This window comes from Diadema antillarum, unplaced genomic scaffold, assembly GCF_040938485.1.
Source record: "Diadema antillarum isolate AM-2024a unplaced genomic scaffold, OU_Dant_1.0 seq00000015_RagTag, whole genome shotgun sequence".
NCBI lineage: Eukaryota > Metazoa > Echinodermata > Echinoidea > Diadematoida > Diadematidae > Diadema > Diadema antillarum.
The window spans coordinates 289,216-306,299 of record NW_027271135.1 but is presented as its reverse complement, the minus strand read 5'-3'; the positions used below and the strand labels follow the sequence as shown (position 1 = coordinate 306,299).

The 17,084-nt window shown below is 38.3% G+C and overlaps 1 protein-coding gene across 1 annotated transcript in view; it reads right to left on the bottom strand.

The window, feature by feature from the left end:
• LOC139725093 (transmembrane and coiled-coil domains protein 2-like) overlaps positions 1–17,084 on the bottom strand; it is a 142,256-nt gene that overhangs the window by 34,549 nt on the left and 90,623 nt on the right. Inside the window, exons 3-4 of the mRNA XM_071636181.1 lie at positions 4,801–5,008; positions 265–475 (exon numbers count right to left, since the gene is read on the bottom strand). Coding sequence (XP_071492282.1) covers positions 265–475; positions 4,801–5,008 — 419 coding nt within the window. The remainder of the gene's footprint in view (positions 1–264; positions 476–4,800; positions 5,009–17,084) is intronic.

Sequence of the window (17,084 nt, the reverse complement as noted above, 5' to 3'; positions counted from 1 at the left end):
ATTTCAAAGGCCATTTTAGTAAAAAAGCACCTTATTCATCCCCAAGGGATGTTGGTGTACAAATCAAATTTGCTTGAAATGATGATAAGAACTTGATCTCATCGTTTGTAAAAATTTATCTGGAATAATTTTCTGCCACACTCTAAGCCTCTATGCAGAATTCCTTCACATATTCAGTGATCAACAGACAAACCTTTCCACATATTATTGTCTGGTTGCTTTCAGGACATGACATTTGGACATACAGACGTAGACCATACTCACCTCTCGCCCAAGTCCCACAGACTCCGTGTCATCCATGACGGGCCGACTGTCCTCTTCCTTTAGTTTCATCCCACCAGACAATCGTTTTGTTTTCTCCTCCTTCATACCGCCCATCGTGGACAAAGAGGGCGCCCCTTCCGTGTCGCTGCCATCTGATTTGGTTCGTGCTGCCGTCCCTTTCTGACTCCCTTTACCTTCCTGTGGTTTCTTCCTGTAGGAGAGGAGAGAGGAGACAAAAGCCATGGGCAACGAGTTCTTACGCTCCACCCTCTTCCCTTGCTGGCCACGCCTTGTCAGTGATGCGGGCAGGGAGGATGAAGCATCTAGCTTCTTATCTGTCGTCATAGCAACAACATCCCTCTTCTCACTCGAGTCAGTGACTGCCATTGTTTGTGATCTGTTCTCTTGCTGGCCACGCCTTGTCAGCGATGCGGGCAGGGAGGATGAAGCATCCAGCTTCTTATCTGTTGTCATAGCAACAACATCCCTCTCCTCACTCGAGTCAGTGACTGCCATTGTTTGTGATCTGTCCATGCAGTTTTTATTCATGGAGTGCGAATTAATGAGACTGTGAAATTGAGAATGCTAGAGCACCACTTCCAAGATAGAGAAAAAACATCCATGTCGTAACTCTGTTTCTCATCACTACATGCAAGAAGACATCTATTGTAGGAACTGTGAGACCGAGTTTAGAACAGACGATCACACATCACATGTATAAAATTCCAATGTGATAAAAAGTCCTCAGAAAAGAAAAGAATCCACACAGCAAGCAATATAAAAACCGTAAGCACAACTGCTTTGCAAGCGAACCAAGAAGCTGTATCTCTCCAATATGGTTTCAAAAGTAATTGAAAGACTTCATTCAGACACCAGATATCTGTGGTGGGATGAGCGACTCTCGGCAAGATGCGTTTCAAGTGATTCGTAAAAGAAAACAAAAGTAGCGTAAGAATGCTGAGCTGAGACCAACACATTTGCTAATCGCCTATTACAGTTCCTGTCCACATTGCTGAAGTCTGCCGGAAATATCCAGCGATGTACAGTGCAGGCAAAAGGATGGGATCTATCACACACAGGAAATTTGCGAGAACAATTCCGGCTTCACAGTGAAAAAAAAAAAAGTTGGCCGACTCCAATATCTCTTTATCATTGACTGTGCTCCTAATAATTAACTCAGTGATGACTTTGGTAACTCCACTTGAACTCTACTCCCAAGCACAGTCAACAGAGAATTGGATGAAGTGGCAAGTTTCCAGGCTCCAACAGGCATCACGCTATGTCTCCATGAAAGGTGTGATAACAAATGTGGTATCCATGTCATAGTCATACCTCACAGTTTTAGTTCCATCTCTCTTTATCACTCAATCTACAGTACCTCCCAAATATACAATATATGGAAGGTCATTAGAGTATATCTCCACCATGTCATTTCACCAGACATGTTCCCCCTCTGGTTAAAACACAGTTCATATTGACTCAGGTATGGGTAGCTCCTTCACTTTTCTCTTCTTCCCTTTAAGGCTCTAAAGTTTATTGATAAACTTTCATGGGTTGAACCGAACGGCCTTGGGACGCTAAGACAATGGGGATTGATTGGGAATTCAATCAAGAAGGTCTGAAGTTCTGAAGTGCAGCACAGCCACTAATATTAGCACGGTGTAAACAGCTAGCTTTCATACAATCCTCCAACACTCAAGATTCGGGCCATATGAAATATATGCTTCCTACAAACAGCTTGAGCAACAGTATGAAATGTCACATACACAGTTATGAAGCAGTGGGACTACGGTGAGAGTCTACGGGTTCCCCTGTCTCATATGATCCATCACGAAGAACAGAAGTATAGGTTTTCTACCTGCATAAAACCAAACAACCCTCCGCACTTGGTAATGAGCGATGTCACACAGAACTCCACAGTATATCACCAAAGATTTCCTGGTTGTGCGAGAAAAATGTGTGTTTTGATAATTAGAAATCTACTCCTCCAAGATTGTCCAGTCGCAATGTTTTCTATGACGACTCTTCAGTTCACCACACCAATCCAACAAACTCATTGGCATAAAGATGAAACAAGCCAGGATTCATCAAATTGCACATTTTACCATTGTGGGAAAAGAGAATGAATAAAAACAAAGGATCCAATCTTCTAAACAGTCCGTTTCACATGACTTCAAAATGAAACCGGTAACATTCTCTACCACACAGAACAACGACTTGTTTCCTTGCTATCACACTGCGAGTAACTTGACACCAAGAAGCATGCACTTCATATCTACTACTTATCATTGATCGTATTCACCACATACATCACACGGCTTGTTTACAAAATCGTTGAATTGACACTGCCATTTGCTTTGGTTTTGCTAGGCTAATTCTGTGATTCCAAACTCTTGTGTTGTGGTGAAGTGATGCATAGATTCTGACTGTAAGTACACGAACACACCACGCGTGGGTCTCTTCACACAACGGCCAGGCCTGAATGCGGTCTGATCTTTCAATTAGTCAAGGACAGTGTTCAGGAGGAAATGTTTCTGTCCTACTCACAAGTATTCATTACCTTTTTTTTTCCTTCGCCTTTTTTTTTTTTCTTAACGAGGCTTCAATGCTTTCAGCTCGGAGGTAAACAAATGTAGATCGCAGAGAATGATCTCAACAAATGTTTTGTGGGATGTTCCCGGTGTGATATTTCCATCACGGCTGGCTGAAGCCCTGGGTTCTCTAGTCTACACTCACAGACTCTCTCCAAGACACACTAGGGTCTTATCGAATGTTTTCTCCTGCAAGACAGACTAAGACACTCCAGCACATCATTTAGATTTCTCCTCACTTCCTTCCTCTGAGTCCACTTGGTAAGTTTTCTTCTTACAATTTTCATCATTTTGTTTCCATCGAAGTTCAATCACATTCAGCTTACAATCTAGACACAATAGTCAACAGCAGTATCTGTTTGCTTGCTTAGTGAGTCATTCTTCAAAGAATTTCAAACACTGTTGAACAGCAGCTATTTGATGCAGGTGTGACAAATAACACAGTTGAAAGGCAAACACCAGAAATCAAGGTCGGACAGAAGGATCATCCATGACAAACTAGCCAAAAAAAGTCCTCAATGTTTAAAAACATCACTCACTTTGATCACCTCCCTGCTTTGATTCTCCAGCAGGTGAAAATGTTTTAACCCCTTGAAGACGAGTCCTAAGAATACTCGGGCAGGTGTCTGTGGGAAATGCGCGTTATAGCAAAATCAGTCCGTCCTCGAAGGGTTAATACTGCATGGTAAAGTTGTTGACTTGACTGCAAGCAGACAGGTGAATCACACCCCCACCAGAAGACTCTATCCATCCTCCCTCACAACACCCAGCTAGGATGGACTGTGCACTCTTCCTAGAAAAATAGACTCTCAGGTGGACACACCTAGTCTTCAATCAAGGACATAAACAATGTTCAGAAAACCTTGTGCTTCTTGCTCATCATCAGATATATCAAGTGTGCTATAAATACAGCACACTACACTAACAGTCATTGATCCTCCCTGAATACAACATATAAATATATTAAGCGTAAAAGTGCATCTTATATAAGTTACAGGTACATGCACATACCCTGAAAGCATGGGGGGCATGCTACTGTGACAATACAGGGCGTACAATTGATCTTCAAACAAGATAAGGCATGATGTAACATTCAAGTGTCTCATACTTCTGCATTTACATTGGTCATCTTGGATACTTTAGTTGTCATGGATACATAGGTTGTCATGGACACATTGGTTGTCATGGATACCAGGGACATGATGCCTCAGACTTGAGATACATTATGCACTGTGCTCTGGGTAGAAGCAGATAACAAGTATATGATTAGCGATGAATGTCATTTAATCCCTTACGGATAATAACCATTTTAGTCTCCTAAACAACCTTGTTGTTGCACAAGACAGCACACTATATATAGATACTGTGCCCAGTATTTATGAAGGTGGTTTAAATTTAGTCCATGGTTTATTCAATTTTTTTTCTGCAAAAATGCATGTGACAGATTGCGCAGACCAAAAGACATCCAATAACAGTGCATTGATACTCGCCTGAGAAAGGTATGCCTATTTCATGCTTTTTTTTTAGTCCATAACTTGAATTGATGACCTATTTTGCTTAAATTTTTCCCATACTGTGGCTTTCTTGCTTATACTGTGTAAGCTGTTATTTTCGCAAATGAGGAGACTACGGACATTTTCGCAAGATGTTATTTTGGTGAATGGACACCAATGCTAACATTATGCACTATTACCCAGCGCATGGTGACAATTTTCGCGTGTTGATAAATTCGTGGTCCAACAGTGATTAGCAAAATTCGTGAAAATTAAACCCCTGCGAAAGTAACAGCCTATATATACAGTAATCACTAACCCGTTGAAGACTTGACCCGGGTATTCTCAGACAGGTGTCTGTGAGAAATGCATGTCATAGCAAAATCAGCTTGTTCTTAACAGGTTAAAGAGCTGGAGCATGAACTTCCTCAGCATGAACTTGTTGGACTCACATGACTGGCCTGGTCCTAATCTGCTGTAGAACTCGGTTGAATGCACTGGGTCTCTCAGGGAGGTCTTGTAAGCTACCAGCGTACGATACAGGGTGCAGGTCACTGGCTGAGGATGATAGCTGTGACCTTTGACCCTCGCCCCCAGTGGAGGGCACATCGGCATGACCAGAATCACTTTCTCGTTTGCGGTGAAACAGTCCCTTGAAACCTGGCAAAGAACAACAAAACCAACAATAAATATTAACATTTTCTAAACACTCACAATAAATATTAACATTTTCTAAACACTCACAATAAATATTAACATTTTCTAAACACTCACAATGAATATTAACATTTTCTAAACACTCACAATAAATATTAACATTTTCTAAACACATTTTATGAATAATTTCGTCACTAGATGCGCATCTTGGAGCAATGGCCACAGACAGGAATAGCATACTGTAAAATCAGAAATTTTTTGGTGCATGAAACGTTCATGAATTTTGCACAGAGCAAAGGTCTCCAAAAGTTTCTTGCCACAACAAAAGGTTGTCAGCTCCAATGCAAAAAAAAAAAAAAAAAAAAAATTTCATGACATAAATGTTTGTGGTTTTACAGTATAGCTTCTGTGTTTTATGTTTGGGTTGAGAAATGGAAAGAGATTAGAAGAAGCTCATCCCGGATGCTGACTTCCAAGGGACAACATGCACCCTTGGAGTGCAAATGAAGAAGATCCCACACTGTACATAGGAACAACAGAATCAAAATATCAGTAATGATCATAATAACATTGAAGATGATGATGATGACAAAATAATGATAAATATCATTTTAAAAATCATTACTCTTATCATTATCAATTATTCTTCTGATATAGCTATCATTTATAAACACAGCATGTATTCAATACAATATTATCTATAGATTATATAAAAAGAATGAATAAACATTGGAGGACATAACATCATAATAGTAATCATACTTTGTAGATCTATATATTCTGGTAGTCTTCATACATAGAACAAGGAGGACAAAGAAGATTCCCTTATAACCCAGTCTCCACATTCCCTTTAAATACCTCATCAATTACACAGCTGCTTGCTGAAAGACAGTTATGTAAACATGTTTAGTCCCAAATATAAACAATAGTGTCTGAGCTCAGTGACTTGGTCCAGAGAAGCAAAGGGGCTGATTAGACCAGGGACCATTCATCAGCTCTGTCCACGTTGACCTCACAATGGGGTCAAGTTATGACTTCCTTAGTCTGCAATCCAGACTCTTATGATTACTTGACACTATAGGCTGCAGAGATACTAATATGTCTCCTTGGAGACAGATTATTTAGGAGGGTGAAACAAGCAAGAATCTTCAGAGGACTGAAATGATACCCTATAAAAGAATATACTGTAACACCGAATTCTAACAACAGTTGACATCATGCCAGGAGCAATGTAGGCCTACATGTGATCATAGTTCCCCTTGAATGTCTGAGAATCAACTACGCCACAAAATGGGCATCCATGATAGTAACAACTTGGCAGGCTGGCTGACCTTGATCTCAGGGCAATTTAATACATCTATTAACAGAATAACTTTGTAATGCCCAAATCTTTTACATCTCTGAGTGTTGATAGCACAGTACATTCTTACTGAGCAAAACTCATCAAAGAAAACAGGACCTATCCAACACTATTACTATGAAAGTTTTCCAATTGGAATAGGCCTACTGTATTTACCAGTGCATGAAATCAATTCTTTTTTTTTTCTTTTTTTTACTAGAAGAACAAGAAACCTGGAGTCAACAAAACAGTTTCCACCTTGAGATCATCCTCATTTCATATCAATTTGGTGGTTGAAGTACAAATGTGATGTTCTGAGCACATTAGGTGGTAGGCCTACATGATGTATAGCAATTAATACTTTTGTTTTTGTATAGATCTGTTTTTATTCCAGAGGCAGAGGGGGGGGGGGGAAGGAAAGTTACTGTCAAATTTCCAACAAGTTCCCAAGCATTGTATTGCATCCTCACAACAAACACTCACTAACATGAAAAATACTTAACTAACCCTGAATATAATGAAAACAAGACCTTCAGATGGAATGGAAAGTGTGAAGAGTCCCAACTCTCCGTTTTTGTTATCAAATCAATAAAACAAAATAAAGCAAATCAGAAGATTGCAGTCAATAATGGGGTGAGTGTGATACACCAGAAAATACAAGTTGTATGCAATGTTTTATCAAAGTTTCTATTTATGTAGCCTCCTGTCATTTGCCTGATGGACTGCTAAACACAGGAAATACATTGTACATTAAAAATACCCATGGGCACTCGATATCAAACATGTAATGCTATCAAGGAGCTTTGGATAGTACACAAAAAGCATCACCATCCACACACAGAACATTACTCCCTCTGATTGGACCACACCCATTAGCACTGGGGGTTATATAAAACAAATAGTGAATGGTTTTAGTTTGAGTAGAAGCTGGGGAGGCTCTCTTCAGCAACACTTTGCATCATTTCATTTTTCACCTCGTGTGAAATTGTATATCATCACACTTGTGACCTTTCACTATATGAGCATCATATTTTTACTTGGACTCAACTAGAGCAACTGATTACAGATTTGGTTGACACATAATAAGGCTTTGGGTACGCTTCATACAAATCTATCGCTCCATTGAAACTATTTATAACTCTGAGCAATCATCAAACTGCTGTCAAGTATATTGACTGCAAGACAAACAAATCAGAGTGTAAGACGGAATCGTCAAACCTTGATTGCTGTAATATGTCATATAGATGACATGTTTAAAATATGAATTATGATACCTGACTTGTTTGGATAGTGGTTGTAAGCTGCTGCTTGCAAAAACATTGGCAAGCTTAAGGAACATCAAACTGAGATATCTTTAGTTTTGCCGAGACCACTGCTGTTTTCCTTCCTTCTCCTTACTTCATGAAAACATTTCATTTTGATACATGCTTCTAATCTTATTCTTGAGAGATTCTCCAGATCCAATTCCTTATAACAGACATCAATTTTAGTTTATTTCTTGGATCATCATGGATGTCCAATTTACGCCTGAAACGCTGGCAGTTTATTCAGTTTTACATACAATCTTTCAAGAATGTTTTGATGCATGGCTCTAATCTTATTCATGAGGGATTTTCATTTCCAAATCTTGCAATAGATTTTTTTTTTTTTTTTTTTTGCACCCACATAGCATTTCATTTTCTTGCACCTTGCAATGCTGGCATTTCATTCAGTTTTACATACTTATGATCATTCAAAACAGACAACTTCATGGCTTTAACAAAATATCTTGGGGATTCATTATTACTAAGGCTCTGATATTTTGGGGCATTGGGCATATATTGTTTTCATGCTGAAATCAAATGAATTTCACAATTCATTTGGAGCAATGAGAAATGATGCTTGCCTTGGACTAAGACTAGTCCACAGCTGAGGTTTGACATCACACTGAGAGAAGGAGAAAACGGTAAGAGGCAAAAGGACTTAACTCACTGACGTGGATGAAAGAGTCAGTTGTCAAATCTTTCAATTAGTATCATGACGTATGCAGATATGATTAAACAAGGTAGGTATACAGTGAGATATAAACAATGTCTTAATGTCTAGCTAAAGTTAATTTATCTTGGAGATTTAACAGTCTACATGCATTCATTCCTCGCTACTTATTGGCATGTGTCTGCCTCAGTTTTCCTATTCTCCAGGTTCCTAGAGAACACATAGATACAGTATCCCCCCATTCATGCTATATATAAGCTGTTATTTTCGCGTGGGTTTAATTTTTGCGAATTTCGTGCATCTCAGTTGGATCGCGAATCTAACAACATGCAAAATGTCTCCATGTGCTAGGGTAATAGCGCATTTACGTTAGCATCAGTATCAGTTCGCGAAAATGTCTATGACCTCCTCCTTCGCGAAAATATCTGTACGCAAAAATAACAGCGTATACAGTATTCTGAAAACATCATTAGGTTTAAAGCCTGACTCATTAGTGTCATTCATCTGGACATCAACCTCACCACAAACACACTCCCTTCCTAATGAAATCACACATTGATTTCTTGGCCACAAACCTCTGCCTCACTATCGCCATAGCAACCATGACACAATGCCCGGAAGCTGGCTGGCCTCCTTATCCCTTGAACTTCAAATCTTGGTGACAAATTGCCAAAGATACTGCTGAGCATGACAAGTGATATGTGTTGGTTTGGGGGCAAGTGTGTCTATTATGTGAGGTATTTCTTTTGTATGAACAGAAATTCTGTAATACACAGGGTTTCACCTGTTTTTTTTTTTCCACTAATATGAACCTTAACTCACTGGCTAACACTAATCGAAGCAAACTTGCAATTAACTGTTACTCTTGTATATACAAATGTATGGATAGTTATGGGGGGGAGGTTTATAATGCAAGGCCTCAAGAACCTGTGCATCGCAGCAGGAAAGCGTAGTCCAATCCTATGACTGAAATCTTCCTGTACTACAGGAAATTTTACAAATAACATCCAAAAGATTTGACCCATTAACTATGACTCATCCGTTCACATGGCAATCACTTCCCCTGCTTGGTTGTAAATATTTCTCACGCACTATTCCAAACTTTGTAATAAAGTGGCTGCTCATGAAAGAAAATGACAAGTCAGAAATGTGCTTACAGTCGGCACCAGAGCATGTATCCACCCCCTTGAAAATGGTACAAATAAACTTGCCATGTCTGACTAGACGCTCACTGTAGAGTAGGTGTAGTAACTGCCATTTTGTACTCTATCCTACACACTGAGCTCTGTGTGTCTATTCATCTATCACTCTCCCGTTCTCATTGGCCATCAATTCACTCTTTCATTCTTCAGTCCATCCATAAATCATACCAGCTACCTATCTCGACATCTATCCATCTAATCTTATCTAGCTGCTTTTCTTCATGATTAGTCAACCATTCTGCCTGCATGTATTGATTTATCTACTGTATGAGCTATATATTTAGCGAGTAAAATTTCTAGCAAATCGATACTTCCCAACAATTACTTGAGTGGTTAAATTTGCAATTTTTTAGTACAGTAATGAACGGAGAAATGCATGATATGTGAATGTGCACGTCACATTCAAGACGTCAGGATCAGTTAATATTTTTGTGTGATTTGAATTTCTGAAATAGCAACTGACTCGCAAAATTTGCAAAAATAAAAACCTTGTGAAATAACAGCATAGACAGTATTTATCAGTCAATCCATCTATCTTCCTTCCTATCCTTCATCTATCTACACGTATCTATTAATCTATCTATCTATCTACCTATCTATCTATCTATCTATCTATCTATCTATCTATCCATCCACCTATTTATCTATCCATCCATCCATCCATCTATCTATCTATCTATCCATCCATCCATCCATCCATCCATCCATCCATCCATCTATCTATCTATCTATCCATCCATCCATCCATCCGTCTATCTATCTATCTATCTATCTACCAACTATCCATGAACTTTGCACCAAAATGGTTGGACTATTTCTGATAGCACACAGAGGCAGTCTGTCTAGTTTGCTTCATTCACAAAGAATCAGGATTCTGCTGTGCATATAATCCAGGAGAGCTGACTGGTTCTGTGGTTGATGACTATACAACTCAACTTCATGAATCCTCTTTTACCAAGTGTCTCAAATGCTTCTTCTTTTGTGTTTCAACAGGTGGCTAATAGTATCTCAACATTGCACATGTCACAGGGTCTAATCAAATATCATTTCAGCAATACAGAAAGATATTTCTTTATGAAGAAAAAGAAAAGACTGAGGATATCTATTTTGTTTATCAATTTAAAAGCCTCTCGTGCCATCATATGTCAATGACCTAATTCCGGCATGAGGCCTTTAACATGGAAAGTTGTCAAGGTGACCTTGTGATGACCCTTTTTTGGCTCCTGCCCACATGATGTCATAAGTAGCATAGAGTCACAGTTCAGATAGTCTACATTTCAAGCTCACAGACTATTTTAATTCTAAAGTACTAACAATCACCACAGACAATAACGGTCACTGTCATGGCAACAAGTTTGCAGCAGGCAATCAGTTTCAGTATCTTATTTGTAGAATTATCAAAACTTCCAATAATCAAGCTCTTCTTCAAAGAATGGGACATGAAATTGATGTCTACATGTTGTATGTTCCTTGACAGCATTTCAACATGATAACAGGTTTGGAGGCATATATCCCTTTAAAATATCTTCAGCATTAATAAACAAAAGTCATCACGCTGGTTGGGAAATGAAAAAAAAATATATATTGACTATGAAACATACAGGTTGAACAATACTTTCACTGTTAAAATGCATAATTATATTATCAGTGATTTATTTCACTGTCAATAAGCTCAAACAGTTACATACAGTGAGAGAATATTGAATCTAGGCTGTAGGAGAACAAAGATTTCGATGAGGGTTGCTGTAGGAAGATGATACTTCCATCCACTTGTAAGTTCATGCCCTGGATATCTTGGCTTGCATTTTATAGGAAATTCAGCATGGGGTTAGAAAAAGAAAACTTTGGGTCATTGTTTCACTTGTACACTCTGAGGCTCAGGTGATCTGAGAAAAGACATAGGATATACACATGGTTTCCTATCATGTTTGAAATAAAAAAGGTTTCTCTTTTTAAATATGAACAACTATCATCACTTCGACTACCATCATACTGAGACTATTTTAACCCATCCCCGTCAACTCCCACAAAAAACGTGGTTTTTATTATTTATGACCAAAAGAGGGCGTCCTAGGACCTCAGGCTTGGCCAGGAGCTGTAGAATAATTTTAGCCAATCACAGAGATCCTTACTGGGACTCAGAAAAATAATTTATGCAAAGAAACATATTTTAGAATGTCTCTTATTGGCCAAAACACCTGCCAGGGGTTCGAGCCTGCTGAGAAACTAATCAATATTCATGTTTACAGCGCGCATGTATCTTTGTTGCCCCAGCAACTGCAGTGATTTCTTACATGCGGTATCGTGATATCGATCTCCTCATAGAGTGCTTGACGATATCTCCTTGTGTGTGTACGTGTACTGCTATGCGCGCTGGGGCTGGCACGGGGGTGTGTGTGTTGAATTCCATTTACGTTAGTGAGTGTGGGTAAATTCTCTAGGTTTCCCGTCCATTTCTCTCTCTCTTTTCTCTCTTTTGCTTTCGTATCATTCTATATCTTTCATTCTCAGAGTACAATCGTACTTCTGAGAGTGTTTTGTTCATTTTTTCTAAGTGATTTTCTCGTTTGCAACAATTTAGAGGTGAGTTTTTGTCCTAGTGTTTGTTGAGTTTTTTGATTGAACACGATGTAGCTTATCTACGTATGTGCGAAAACATCGTAGTTTGTGTGGTACCCACTCGTTTGTTTTCCGTGTAAGCATTTTTGCCGTAGTGTCTTCATCGTTCGTCTTCCAAGCATCGTGTTTTCACCCTAGTTTTTCTCATCGTAGTTTTTTACCTCAATTTTTTTTTTTGGGTGCAAGATGTTCTGTGTATTTTTTCTACGGTAATATGCCATCGTTGATGATCTTCGTGTATTCATTACTAGTTTTTCACCTCCGTTTCATTTTTGTGTACAACTAATGTCTAACGTGGCGTAGTTACAACTATGTTTAGAGCTAGTTAGCTAGGTCTGCGATGTCTGTATCGTTTGCTGATACGTTTTGTGAGCTGAGAGTGACTATGATGGGAGTGATATTCAGGGTTTTGCTGTGGTTGAGGTGATGGCAAGATGTAATTTATTTTGTGTAACCATGTATGACATTGATGATGGCGAGTAAAACTACGACACGAGTAGCCTAGCCTAGGCCAATGACGAGAGTGACACTGAAGAAACGGGGGCTGATGCTCGCTCGTGCACGGGAGTGGTCTAGAGACCTGCATTACAGTTGTGTATTCATTTTTTTTCCCTTTTTCTTATTCACTCGGGTATTGTGCTACCAAAATTCGTGTCTCTGAAGAAACTCAACCAAAAGCTTGACAACAAGTTTGCATCAGGTCTATTCTGTAGTACTAGCACTAGGTTCTAGATCTAAATCATAATGGCGATGCTAATTTAGTTTTCATTTAGAACTCGATGAAATCCATTTTCTTTGCTCATTTTTCAACTGATAAATTATTTAGAACTGTACTTAAATTCTGATGTACTGCATTCACCATTGTAATAAAAAAAAAAGAGCCTGCTGATCAGGTGTTTCATTGTATCCTTTTCATTTCCTCCCTATCCTTTTGGTTTCCTTCCTGTCACTTTCTTCTTTGACCCTGGATGGAAAAAAAAATCCCATCTTGCCATGTAAAGACAGAATACATAACCATCATGAAATATCATGACATTGAAATAATAATAAGAAATATTCAAGTGACCAAAATACTTGTTTGTGAAAATAAATAACAAATGAAAGGTGATTTCTTATGGAGCAGTTCTTTCAAATGTCAAACAGCTTCGATAATGAAGCAAGTGAAATCTGAAAACTATCCTGGCAACAAGTTGAAATTGATAGGGAATTCTGACAAAAACTGTCACACCATTTGATGTTTGAATTTGTCTTTTTATTGGATGAGGTTATAAAACTAAGTGCCGCCGATAAAATAACAATCCTCTCAATTTGAACAAGAGCAGTAGAGGGTGGTACACTAGTACGACTCAGTAAACAGCTGATTATTTATGCATCGTATCCATGGGCAACTGCGGGGTAACTGCAAGAAGGCGCAGGAAATTAGACTTGAGTCAAGAACGACTATTTATTATTATTTTTTTATTCAAACTATTTTTTTTTCTTGGACTGAAAAAACCCCCAAAATATTTTATATTACGCTTCTAAAATATGAAATGAATATATGAAGTCTTTTTATCGTGATTTTATGAAGAATTAGAATTATTAAAAAAAATATAGATACTAGACGGGCTGAACAAGGAAGTCTAATTTCACCCCAAGAATTTGCAACACACCGCATCTCGGGTGCATTCCTAGCGTTCTTGCCGCACTCTCACGATCACCTAGCTAGGCCATGTGCACAAGCCAGTCACATGTTCACAGTACACACGTTGTTAGCCAGTTCACCGATCTCATTCCTGATCTCGTGCGTGTAGAAAATTCTCTCAAAACTAAGCCAGACATGATTTTGGAACATACATTACAATGTCAAGACCTTTTCAGTGGACTTTGAATTCGCTATTTGTCTGTTTTAGCTCTTGAATGTACGACTTCGAACGTCCGATTTGTTTTTTACTACACCACATCAGCCCCATGCTTCTCCACACACGTCACACTAGCACTGTGTACCTGTACACACACAAGCCATCGCGATCGAAGTTTGAGCGATAGCGATAACATGTGCGGAGCAGACATGCGGATTTCAGCACAGGGTAAATGAGTAGTTGAACGTATCACGATTGTAAAACAAATCTTTTTATATGTCTCTGCAAATTTGAATTAGGCTATCTCAGCATAGATAGATTATGATACATTACAAAATAGATTAGCCATAGCAAGAACTTGCTTACATGAGAGTTATTAGATAACGTTGCAAAATAAAAACCCCGTCATTGAATGGAATGTTCCAGAGCTATCTGGGGGGGCTCGAGGACATTATGGACACGTCGATTCGCAAGTGGGTAAGATGTGATTACAGATGGCTTGAAATGAAGAGGATTTATCAATGAAATACACAGAAACAATATTTTTTCATAATTCCTGCACAATTTATTATTTCTTTTCATAAAATTCACATAAACTAGTGCTGTATTGAGTCAACTAAGTGCATATTAGCACGAGTGTACACGCATCATCCCTCCTGCCTAGTGGGAATGACACAGGCAGTTTTTTCAATGACGTATGAATGCTCTTCGCGTGTAGATCGCGCCGTAGGGAAGATCGCGCCCAAGTTCATGGCCAACTTACTAGGCAGGCACGATATTACAGATTACACAGAGGCCCGTACGTGGATGGGTTAATTTGTGTCCTATCTTGTTTAACTTCTCTTAGAGATATCTCCTATTATCTGAAAGGAAGAGATAGAAATAGATAAAACACATTTAAGAAATGAAAGAAAAAGATAAATTAAGGAGATATTAGAGAAAGAAATATAAAAAAGAAAGAGATAGAAAGAAACATATTAAAAGAAACACAGAAAGACAGAAAGGTGGAGGCAGACAGGGTGAGAGAGAAAGAAAAAGAGAAAAGGAGAGAAAGACAGAGAGAGAGCAAACAAGAGAAAGAGAGAGAGAGAGAAAGAGAGAGAGAGGAGAAGAGTAAAGGGAAGAAATATATCACATCAATGTGGGTCTATCAAATTTAGTTTCATAAATTCCTATTTCCCATAATGGACAGACAATGGCTTGACTAATGGTATTTCTTCATTCACAATATAAGATAGATGAGTGTATGGCGGTATCCTCTGTAGAGTTCATCAAACTTTTTTTCACCCATAAGCCAGATCAGCTCAGGACAGCTGTAGCTGTGTGTGAAGTGTGTTTCTACACAGGTACACGCACATGTCTACAAAATCTGGAATTTACATACACTGTAAAATGGGTAAACATGTCTCTCTGTGCATTGTGACTTTCACATGACTTCCTGGTATTAAAGGATGTGTAGAGATTCTGTAGAGCTATTAGCAGCATTTGTTGTCAAGTACTTTGTATAGCAGCATTGACTAAACAAACAGCCATTACCTGTAGACTCTTGGAGTGGTTGGCTCAAGTTCATCAAAGTTATCAGAGATAAAGTCCATCTCTACTTTATCAATACTATCACAACTTTCACTTTTAAAAGGTGAGGTACACTTTATATCAACCAAAGTTTTGATACCCCCCCCCCCCCTTTCAAGAGCAAGCCTGTAATCATTCTGAGATGGCAGGTTTAGTCAACACACACAATACTTGACTGCTAGTCTTTGCATACTTCCAATATGATTGTACACTTGAAGCACCATATAAATTCTTCTGCAAGTGATCCTGAATGTCCTATAAAGAGCTTGGCAACTGACGGCATGTAAATGTAACTTTTTTCATTGTTTATAGCTTCATCAATTTTTATCCAATAATGTGATACTGTCGACACTATGTCATGGAATGAACTTCAGTGCATATTATATTCTAGATGTCTTTCACAGGGGAATGCATTACATCATAAGTTGTGATACTGATACCAATATTAATACAGCATTAACTATACAGTGAACACAATATCGGCAATGGAAATCAGAGCACCCAGATAAGAGCCATTACAAAATAAAAGCAGATCCTAATCAAATGATTGGTTGAGAGCGTACATACACATGACAAGGCATTTATTTTGCCTTACACATGTAACGGCTTTGCTTATGACCTGTTATCAGCATGTTCACTTCGCAATTATGATTTTAAAGCCAGATTTATCGATTTTATTTACTTTCAAAAATGGCTGCAGCGGAATTTAAATCATTAATGCCACAATATACATCCAAGAAATATTTTGTTTTGTATAAATTTCATTCATAATTCATCCTGATTTCATGCAGACATAATGGAAGAAAATCACAACACTACTGACATTCAGTCTAGAGCTGAAACGCTTCACAGCACATGAACGAAAGCCTACACACGACATACGGAAGAAATCAATCAGCTTCTAAGTAATAAATCAGAAAATCAACATGTGAAACAGAAAAAAAGAAGTTCCATTATTTCACACACATCATTGATACCACAATCATTTTTTTTTTTACCAATCACTTATTGTGGTCGGATGTGTCCATTGTCAACAGAACGATTAATGGAAAACGGACCTTACTTTGCTGGTAAATGCAGATTCTATCTTCATAATTTCCTGTGAGGTTTAACACAGGAAATTGATAACAAAGAGAGAGAGAAAAAACACACACACGCACACACAAACACACAATGCTTGCATTATCACAAAACAAGAATAGACCGCATTCTTCCGGAAAGTCCCTCAAATTTCTCTCAAATTTTATCTGCTTTTGTTACATTTGATATTTACCAAACAGCTTATTTCTTTGGATAATGTGTAACTATGGAAACACATGTTTATGATAATTCACAATATTTATATAGTGCATTATCACATGAAATGTCTCTAAGCGCTATAACACTAGCACTTTAATCAGTATGAATTGTGAGGTCCAGAATATTGCCAGTAACCAGTTCAACATTTGTTGCATAATTGAACTTTATGCAAAATAGTGATGCAGTAGTTGCCACATTTGCTGCCACATTCTGTAAATGTAATGATTAAAAAA